General features: G+C 36.5%; 2 protein-coding genes across 3 annotated transcripts; one reads left to right on the top strand and one right to left on the bottom strand.

The window, feature by feature from the left end:
• The first annotated feature begins 374 nt into the window (after nucleotides 1–374).
• Nucleotides 375–1,604, top strand: LOC110726541 (putative F-box protein At1g65770). The gene is made up of 2 exons (XM_021906056.1): nucleotides 375–1,290; nucleotides 1,378–1,604. Exons 1-2 carry the CDS (start codon nucleotides 375–377, stop codon nucleotides 1,602–1,604), a joined length of 1,143 nt encoding a protein of 380 aa, XP_021761748.1.
• Nucleotides 1,605–4,955: 3,351 nt separating this feature from the next.
• Nucleotides 4,956–7,623, bottom strand: LOC110718575 (LEAF RUST 10 DISEASE-RESISTANCE LOCUS RECEPTOR-LIKE PROTEIN KINASE-like 1.1). 2 transcript variants are annotated; one of them, XM_021897445.1, is made up of 5 exons: nucleotides 6,835–7,623; nucleotides 6,699–6,731; nucleotides 6,361–6,615; nucleotides 5,387–6,201; nucleotides 4,956–5,350 (listed from the first exon to the last, which is right to left on the bottom strand). In XM_021897445.1, the coding sequence occupies exons 1-5, from the start codon at nucleotides 7,475–7,477 to the stop codon at nucleotides 5,282–5,284; spliced, it is 1,815 nt and encodes a 604-aa protein (XP_021753137.1). In that variant the 5' UTR covers nucleotides 7,478–7,623; the 3' UTR covers nucleotides 4,956–5,281. The 2 variants fall into 2 exon arrangements, with proteins under 2 accessions (XP_021753137.1, XP_021753129.1); XM_021897437.1 differs by having other exon boundaries at nucleotides 4,956–6,201.
• Nucleotides 7,624–8,875: the final 1,252 nt, after the last annotated feature.

Genomic DNA, 8,875 nt, shown 5'->3' with positions numbered 1-8,875 from the left:
GGGCGTCCATCCTAGGCGCCAGAGCCACTCCGACGGTAAACCGTGAATTTTAACGGTGACTTACCTCGTTTTCCGTCGACGACGACGTACCTCCGGCGTCCCCCGCATCTCCGGCCTGCCCTCCGGTCTCCCCCGGCGAGCCAGTACGGCTCCACATTTTTTAAACCGAGATTATTTCAATTTTAGAAAATGGGCATAATGGTCACACCAAGTCATATTTATGGGCTTTATATGGTAATTTACGGGCGATGTTTAGCGATTCACATAGTAATACCCCCATACATAGCACTATAGCAGATCAATTGGGTGCGGCTCGAAAGCAATGCCATCAAAGCAAAACACATGCAAAATTGCAGAAGCCAAATAAGCCATCAATGCCAGAAAACACCATGAACAACCACCTCAACAAAATAAATCGTTGCAGTATCATCAACACTAGAAACTGGGCGGATCTTCCCAAAGAATTGCTAGAAAAAATTGGAAATTATCTCAATTTTCGAATCGATGTTTTACGATACAGAGCTGTTTGTTCTTCATGGAGGTCCGCCATTTTTCTCTCTCCTCCTTCATCTACTGGTATTCATGCATTCATCAATACTGTTACAATCTTCCGTCTTGAACACAATCACCATAATTGTTTGGTTAAGCTCGTCGAAACAGCCGAGGGTAAGTTCGGGGGATTGAACCCTTTAACTATTCCTAAAAAAGATTGGATTTTGGGTAAGAGTCTGAATTTATGGGATTGTCGGTTAATTGAATTGGGGAAAGTTTTGCATTTCGGTTCGAGTATTGAATATGGTGAATTGAATGTGAAGAAAGCTGTTGTGCTTCGTGATTGTGGGATTCTTGCTATATATGATGATGTGAAATTAGGGTTTAGGGGTTTTGGGGATGAATATTGGACCAATTTGTGTCTTAGTCCTTATTTTATGTTTTTGGATATATCAGTATGTCAGGGTGAATATTATGTGTTGGACACTTATGGGAATGTGCATTGTATTGATAAGTTTATGAATGTTGTTAAGCATTTGCCCGGATTGAAATCTTTGGGGCAGGTGCAGAACTTAGTTGAATCAGAAGGGCAGTTGTATGTGGTTGATGCTTACAGTCGTAGATCGATTGACTTCGAGGAATCGGGGCTGATTGATACTGGCTTTGACAAGGTGGATATGAAAGTGTACAAGTTTGATGAAAACTTGGGGATGTGGGTTCAGGTTACTTCATTGAATGATCGAGTTTTTGTTCTAGGAAAAGATGTTTGTTTCTCTGTTTCAGTTAATGATTTCCCTGGTTGTGAGGGGAATTGCATATATTATATTGACTCTGTGCCTTACAAGGATGTCATTTGACACCGTTCACACCAATCTAATAATGCAGGAAGGGAAATCATTACTGATATCTGTAGACCCAATCGTTCATTTAGAAGGCGTGATGCACGATCACCTAGTTATCTGCGATATTATGATGCTGAAATCGGATACTATGTTCCTCGTGTCTTTAAATTGGAAGATCATAGTATGAGAGATGTTGAAGGGTCACTTAGCTTCAAGCAATTGTTCTCTCCACCCAAGGAGTGTTTCTACTCAACCTTATCCTTCCCCTGATACCATGTGGAAACATTGCACTGCATGTATTATATGTTCCTTTTGTTTTTTTGTTTTCGTGCTTTGTTGAACTAATATGATATATCAGTACATCTGTATCCATCTAGGGAGAATCTAAAGCTTTTTGGCATAATAGTGTTAAAACAGAACTGCGGGAACAAAAACAGTAAGAACAAAGTTACCGAAAATTAGACTGAGTCGCGGACTATGTCGCTCTCTTTAGAACATTCACGGCACTGCCCTGAAAATGTGCAAGCAGTTCGTACTAAACCGGATGTTCCCAAGGATAAAACAGCCTTTCTCTATTGTAATTATACCGGTGGAACTGCACAAAACCACCGGGCAACTAAACACCAAAAAGAAAAGAAACTGCTCGAGGGTTTTTTTTGTGAGGAAAAATAGAGAGGAGAAGAAGATTGCTTTCTGTTTATTTTTTTTGTGTCTTAAAAACAGGAAATCAACACGCCTTTTATAGGCAAAATTGCAACGTAACTGCTGTTGTTTAATTAGGCACTAATCACGCAATTAAAACGGTCATAAGTTGAACGTTCAAAACGGTTACAGAAGATTAATGCGTGGCAAAGCGTTTAGCAAAAAATCAGTGAAAATGTTTGCATGATTAACGCTCCATTAATCAGTTTTGAAAAAACGGTCAAATGTAATCAGTCAAAAACGTTTAGCAAAAATCAAGGAACTAATCACGCAATTAGCCTTGTCCAAAAAATAAGTTTAATTTATAAACCCGACCCGACCCGGCTCGGCGCGCGTGTGTGTGATAGATGGTTTACCATATAGGTCCTCCCTCTCCACAAAATGTGGGTAGCCCAAGGGCCACACCCCTTTAGCCCACTCTCTATATTATAAAGAGAGTAAAACTCTCATTTCCCACCAATGTGGGACTTTGAGTTTTTTCACAAAATTCACACACTACACACTTGTTGTTCCAACAAATAGTATTGCTGGTTATTTGGGCTCCCTAGAAGAACTTGTAACTCTGGCTGTAGTGATCTTGGTGACGTGAAGGCCTTTGACAATCGGGGTTTAGTCGTGTAGCAATGTAGGAAAGTAGTCGTTATTTTTAGTTACAGTCTTAATGTAGTCAGTGATTCAGTATTGATTGAAAAAGGAGGAAAATTCAAACTTGTAAAAACTCAGTACTTTAGTGACACTTAAGAGCTGATTGTGCTGAGTTGCAAGAAAATTGAGATGTATTAGAAATTAGATGTAATATATGATGCTTATGGTAAATGATTAAGTTTCTTTGTTCCAAAAAAAAAAAAGATGTTTTTCTTTTCTCAATTTGGTGCAATTGTGAGTTGCCGAAAGCATCTAAAATTGTTTGTCTCCACTCTGTGTGATAGTTAATTTGTGATGTTATTCAACCACATCAGTTGGTACTAATATACAAATTTCACGCAATTAATAAATTTGTGTGTTGCATATAATTAAAATTAGCTGCTTTTGAAACTAAATCAATCAATACAATTGCACATTAACACGACTTTCAGATTCTTATGGTAGCTTTTAGATTCTTATGGTCAAAGTTTACATATTGGACTATTCACTTGTAGTTGGAGAAAGTAACAAAGAATTGTAAACTGATTACTGATTATAAATCATGAAGCTTTTATACAGTAGATATATATATATTTTTTCTCTTCTTTGATCTGGATCTGATCATGGATGTTTACGTTTTGCCTTATAATGTATCTTAGTGAGTTAGTGACTTAGCCTCTTTTCATATCATTATATATGAATGTTCAATTCATATCATAAAAAAAAATGGCTACAGGTATGAAAATAGTTGGGAGAAGAAGAAATAAAGAATAAGTAGCATGGATTGGGCAACCAACTAGTTGCCGTTGCCCCATTACATAAGTATGTATGAAAAATCATGTATAATGTATGATTTGATCGAGATTCACTGCAGAGACAGATGAGGTAGTGCATAAAATGAATTTTCTTCTGGAATTGCACCCAGCACAGGACGCCAAGTTCGCTTGAAAAACCGAATGCGGAGACCTGTAGAGGCAGTGGCCGGTCTGTTTGTCCCCTGTCTAGCTCTTCGGCTGCCATGATTAGTACTGCTACCACTCTTCAGTGGAGGCAAAGTATCACCTCCAATTGGTTTCTGCTCTTGGAACACAAAAACTTGATGGTGATCATCTGCTTCTGTACTCGTATTTTCAAATAGGTTAGTTGTAGATGACATTAAATTCTTCAATGTGTTTCTGCCAATAACTGCCTTGTTACTAGTGATCCCTTGCCTTAACAAGGTTTGCCGGGGATTTGGCTTCTTGTCGCTTTCGATGGGACTGAGAAGAAGCATCCCTAGAGTCATCCGATGGCGCCCATGATGGTGCGTTAATGGGGTGCGAGTTGGGCTACTGCTGATTCCACATTTTCTGATCATCGCCATTTCTTTGCTCGCTATTTCTCTCCCTCTCCCTCCCTCCTACAGTCTTGTATCTGTCTTGTGTTTTGGTTTGTTTATTGGGGTACTGAGACTAGTTATACTTATATAAATGTAGTCCTGGGTGAATAACGTTTTCTAAGGTAATTCAAATTTGAATTTATTAACTATGATTGTAAAATTCATGATGATTTATGGGAGTGAGGAGAAGATGGTGATTGTGTCTTGGGATTAATGTCTCAAATCAAGTACCAAAGTTGATCTTATTCTTAAAAAGAAACTTAAAAGTTTATGCACGCTCAATCATTGTACTTTCGATCTATAGTCATGTCGTTTCGCAGCAAGCTTAGCAACTACTCATACTTGTTTATTTGAGAGGACTTGAAATAATCTATGACCTCAAGTTACCTGTATACCCCTGATGGTAATGCCTATTTACCTCTAAGCGTAATTTATAATACTACTTCCGTTTCAAATTATTTGCAACAATTAAACATTTCTTAGTCATATTTTTTGTCAAATCGTTGCAAATAATAGGAAACGGAGGTAGTATTTAGTTACCAACAGAGGTAGTATTTACTATTTAGTTACCATCTAATTCCTTTGTTTCTTGTTTCTTTTTACTACAATATTTCCTTACATGTTTGCCATGGCACCTTTGCACTTTTATACTCACAAATATTACCAATAAGTAAAAAATCGTAAAAAAAATTGATAATATGAAATAATAAATTAAGGTGAATCCAACAAGATTTAACATGACTATAGTTTTTTTAACTATATATCATGTTAAATTGATAATGAGTTGTAATGTAAGGACACAAAAAAAAAATAAAAAAAAAAATCAAACAGCATTGCCATAGGCGTTGGCATTGGCATTGGATGGACTGTGTGACATTTTATGCATCATTATCAACTATGTCTGCTGCAACACAAAGTACTGGTGAGTGTAAATTTTATTTGTTCTGTTGAATTCCTCGTTGCTAACAGAAAAACAATCTCGTGTCAACTTGCAAGTGTATTGTTTTCAAATGGTTCATTGTTACAAATGCTGTGAGAAATCCACTGTATTTCTCAGTTGTATAAACATCTCATATTTCATAGCAAAATTTAAAGACAACTTGGTCTCTGTAACTGCATGCATATCAGTGAAAACAGGTATATGAGAGCGTAGATGAACTTACTCTGGTTTATGGTATACATTTGTTTCGGTGCTGCCTCATCTGCTGGCTGTGGGTGTGGCGGACTTGCTACTGCCCCATTTTTACATTACTACTGAATTCGGTGAAGGTAGGTTTTCTGCATTACTCAATAGCCAAGCATCACTGTCTTCCTTTTCTATTGACTTTTTGTAATCTGCACTGTCTTCCTTTTCTATTGACTTAAGGACTCCGTAATCTGCACTGTCTATTCTTCTTAACGTTTCTAGAACTTCATCCATTGAGGGCCTGAATTCTTTCTTGTGTTGCAGACACTGAAAAGCAAGCTCTGCCACCAAGGTAATCATCCTCTTCACCTTGTAATTTGAGTCAAATCCTAGTCGTTTGTCTACTAAATCATCAAATGCACAACATTGAATTCTCTTCATTGCATAATAAGACAAGTTGATTTCATCTTCTTTCCTGGTTAAATCAACCGCTGGCATTGATGAAATGAGCTCGACAAGAACAACACCAAAGCTATATACATCACTCTTATCAGTCAACTGGTAACATTGATGGTACTCAGGATCAAGATACCCAGGAGTGCCTTGTGGAGCAGTCGATATATGAGTAACATCCATTGGAAAAAGTCTTGATAATCCAAAATCTGCTACCTTTACACTAAAGTTGTTGTCCAACAGAATATTCTGAGTTTTAACATCCCGGTGTATGACATCTGAGGCATGGAGGTACGACAATGCTGTTGCTGTTTCTATGGCAATCCTCATTCGGACAGGCCAAGTGAGTGTAGCACACATTGCTTGATCACCAACTAAGTGATCAGCCACTGTACCATTGGGAACATATTCATAGACAAGTAGGAGTTCTCTGCTTCTCCGTGAAGTACATCCATAAAGGGTAACTAGATTCTGATGGCGAAGGCAGGCAAGGATTTCAATCTCATTCATATACAGTTCGATCTGTCTGCAGTTTCTCTCATATAGGCGCTTCACTGCAACTTCTCTCCTGTCTTTTAGTTTTCCTGACAAATATAGAAATGTTTATGTTACTTGTTAGATCATGAAGTGTTTAAAACGAAACTATATTGATACAACTTCATGATTTAACTGCTACAAGTGTTAATGACAGCAGATGGCAAAAAAGAGCTTCCTACAGCCCTGAAACTCGTAATGTTTCTTACCGTAATAAACAGTTCCAAAGCCTCCATCTCCAAGCTCATTACTGGGATCAAAATTTTTTGTTGCTTCTTCGAGCTCGCTGTAAGAGAAGACTGGTACAGTAAAATACACCTTGCTCCCCTCAAGGTTCGTTTTCATTCTCATGGTTTGCTTAGAATTGTTCCCTGAAGCCAATTCCAGTGATCTGAGTTTTATTTTCTTACTACACCAGAATAGCAGCCCAAAGATTATAATGACAACGATTCCTCCTGAAATGCCTAAAAAGGAATAAGGATTTGTACTTAGTTTTCTCAATAACAGTAAACTTTCAAGGAAAGTTAATTATTGTACCATAATTTACCTAATCCCAAAAGTAGTCTGAATCTCCTCCTTTCTGCAAAGATGATCATTAGACATTAATAAAGCTTTAGTATAAATTGCATAAAAGGCGATATATTATGATTGAAGAGTACACAGATATGATCCTTCTCTGTTACCTTTTCGGTTGTTGATGCACTGAAATTTGTCAGGTTTGGTTTCCTGACAATAGCCTCCTTTACTAACACAGTGTGAACATTTATCAGACAATTCTACTATCAGAAATTTCGGATACTTAAAAGACTTGCAGTCGGAAAATTTGCTGCCATCTTCTGAGCTATTATTACTATGATAAATATTGTAATCTCGACACTTAAGTATACGAAGAAAGCTGCCTTTGCTGCTCAAATTGAAGTTCCTCTTGCACTTCCAAAATGTTTCATTCCACAAGGTTGTGATGATGACAGCAGTAGATTTTGGAAGGCTAATGGTTTTACCTTTAAAGGCATCACAAGTGTCAGAGTTCACGACATATTCGAGGAGCGCATCACTGACAAGGAAACTCCTGTTATTTGAAAAGGAATTCTTAATTTCATACCAAGGTCCTGTGGGTGATAAACCAATCGTCGGAGTCGTATCAGTACAGTTGATCACACAAATCCCACAGGTCGGGTTGAAGGCGGTCGTGAGGGGGTAACCGAAGGTACCAAGTGTTCCACACTGAAAGGTAGTTGGGCAGACATGCCTCTTTTGATCTTGAGCTGAGAGATTTTGTACAAAGTTTAAGAGAAAAAAAATCAGGGCAACAAAAGCAGAAGCCATCTGAGGACCCTTGTCACTGTTATCAGACAACAGAAGCCACTACTTCTAAAGTTATGTACAAGTATATGGAAAAATATCCTCCTTTTGTTTAATATAAGTGAGATTACTTTAAATACTCATACTCTTCTATTACTTCATCCGTTTTCAAATAATCTTCTCGACTTCTTATTTGATTTATTAGGATTAATTGAACATGCACATTAAAAATTTATTAGTAAAGTGAAATTTTGAGAGAAATAAAAGTAAAATATTATTCTATAAAGATCTTAATATATATAGAATACAGGAAGATTATTTGTGGACAAATAGAGTATTATTCAATACGAGTAATAATAAAATCTTATTTACTAAGATTAGTATTACACGCATTTGACTTGAAAATCATAGTATTGACTTGGTGGATAATGATAAAGACTAGAAAGAAAAAAATGGGTAATTGTTGGGGAATGTGGGGCCAGGGTGATGTTTAGTTTACTCTCTAGCAAGACGAATCATCCTCTAGAATTGAAAAATATTGATGACTTTTCTGATAACTACAATTATTAGAATGATTTAATTTTATTGTGTTCACAAAGGCGGATTTTAAAAATAAATAAATAAATAATTTGTAAGCTTTATTATTATTATAATCCGCTGAAGTTTCCGATCTTTGTTTTTGTCTAACTTTTCTTTGTTTCTTTAAAAGATGGATGCCTGGTTGGCCTAATAAAAGAACCTATACCAACTCTGGTGGACCATGGTGTCTTGGATCTACCCTAGTAATAAAAACAGAAAAATTTATATGAGGGACTTAAGGTAGTTAGGCATTTAGGCGTACAACAGGAAATTATAATACATCACCATTCGACATAAGTAAAATTGTACATCCACCTTTTATTATTGAGATGTTCTTTTATTATAGTTTGTTTTATATTAATGGAATTATATATAGTACTACTGAGAAAGTTTAGTAGTATTATTTCATATATTACCTTTTAGTAGTACTCTTAAAATATTATTATTTATAAAATTGTCATTGTTAATTTGTTATGTGTCGAACAATGATGTTATAATAAGACTTCCCCGGCATAGACCTATCAAATTAGTTAACTAGGTCGGGTTTGTGTTTGTTCATTTTGGGTTCGACAATTCGAGGTTAGAAACAGTCTACTATGGGGTTATTTCGGGTTCAAATCAAGTTTGGGAAAGGTAATTATCAGGTTAATCAACTTGTTATACAATTGGGTTTAAGTCATTTTTGGATGGGATCATTTTAAAGCCAGATTAAGTGAAGTCTGGGTCATGCTTTGGTAAGATCATGTTTGGATCATATCACTATTGGCTTATCACTCGATTAAGGCTGAAGTATGCATTGTCATATTTATTTAGAACATTTACAATTTAGTTCATAAATAAGAG

This window comes from Chenopodium quinoa, unplaced genomic scaffold (genome assembly GCF_001683475.1).
Source record: "Chenopodium quinoa cultivar QQ74 unplaced genomic scaffold, ASM168347v1, whole genome shotgun sequence".
NCBI classification, from domain to species: Eukaryota; Viridiplantae; Streptophyta; class Magnoliopsida; order Caryophyllales; family Amaranthaceae; genus Chenopodium; species Chenopodium quinoa.
Note: the sequence above shows the minus strand (reverse complement) of the source record. Positions and strands in the feature narration are given on the sequence as shown.

Excerpts from the sequence above, each read along its gene's own strand:
- LOC110726541 (XM_021906056.1), top strand. The coding sequence starts at position 375 with ATGCCAGAAAACACCATGAACAACCACCTCAACAAAATAAATCGTTGC. Across the intron at positions 1,291-1,377 it reads TTCAGTTAATGATTTCCCTG|GAAGGGAAATCATTACTGAT; the intron begins GTTGTGAGGGGA and ends CTAATAATGCAG.
- LOC110718575 (XM_021897437.1), bottom strand. The coding sequence starts at position 7,477 with ATGGCTTCTGCTTTTGTTGCCCTGATTTTTTTTCTCTTAAACTTTGTA. Across the intron at positions 6,616-6,698 it reads CAGACTACTTTTGGGATTAG|GCATTTCAGGAGGAATCGTT; the intron begins GTAAATTATGGT and ends ATTCCTTTTTAG. Across the intron at positions 6,202-6,360 it reads CTTTGGAACTGTTTATTACG|GAAAACTAAAAGACAGGAGA; the intron begins GTAAGAAACATT and ends TATATTTGTCAG.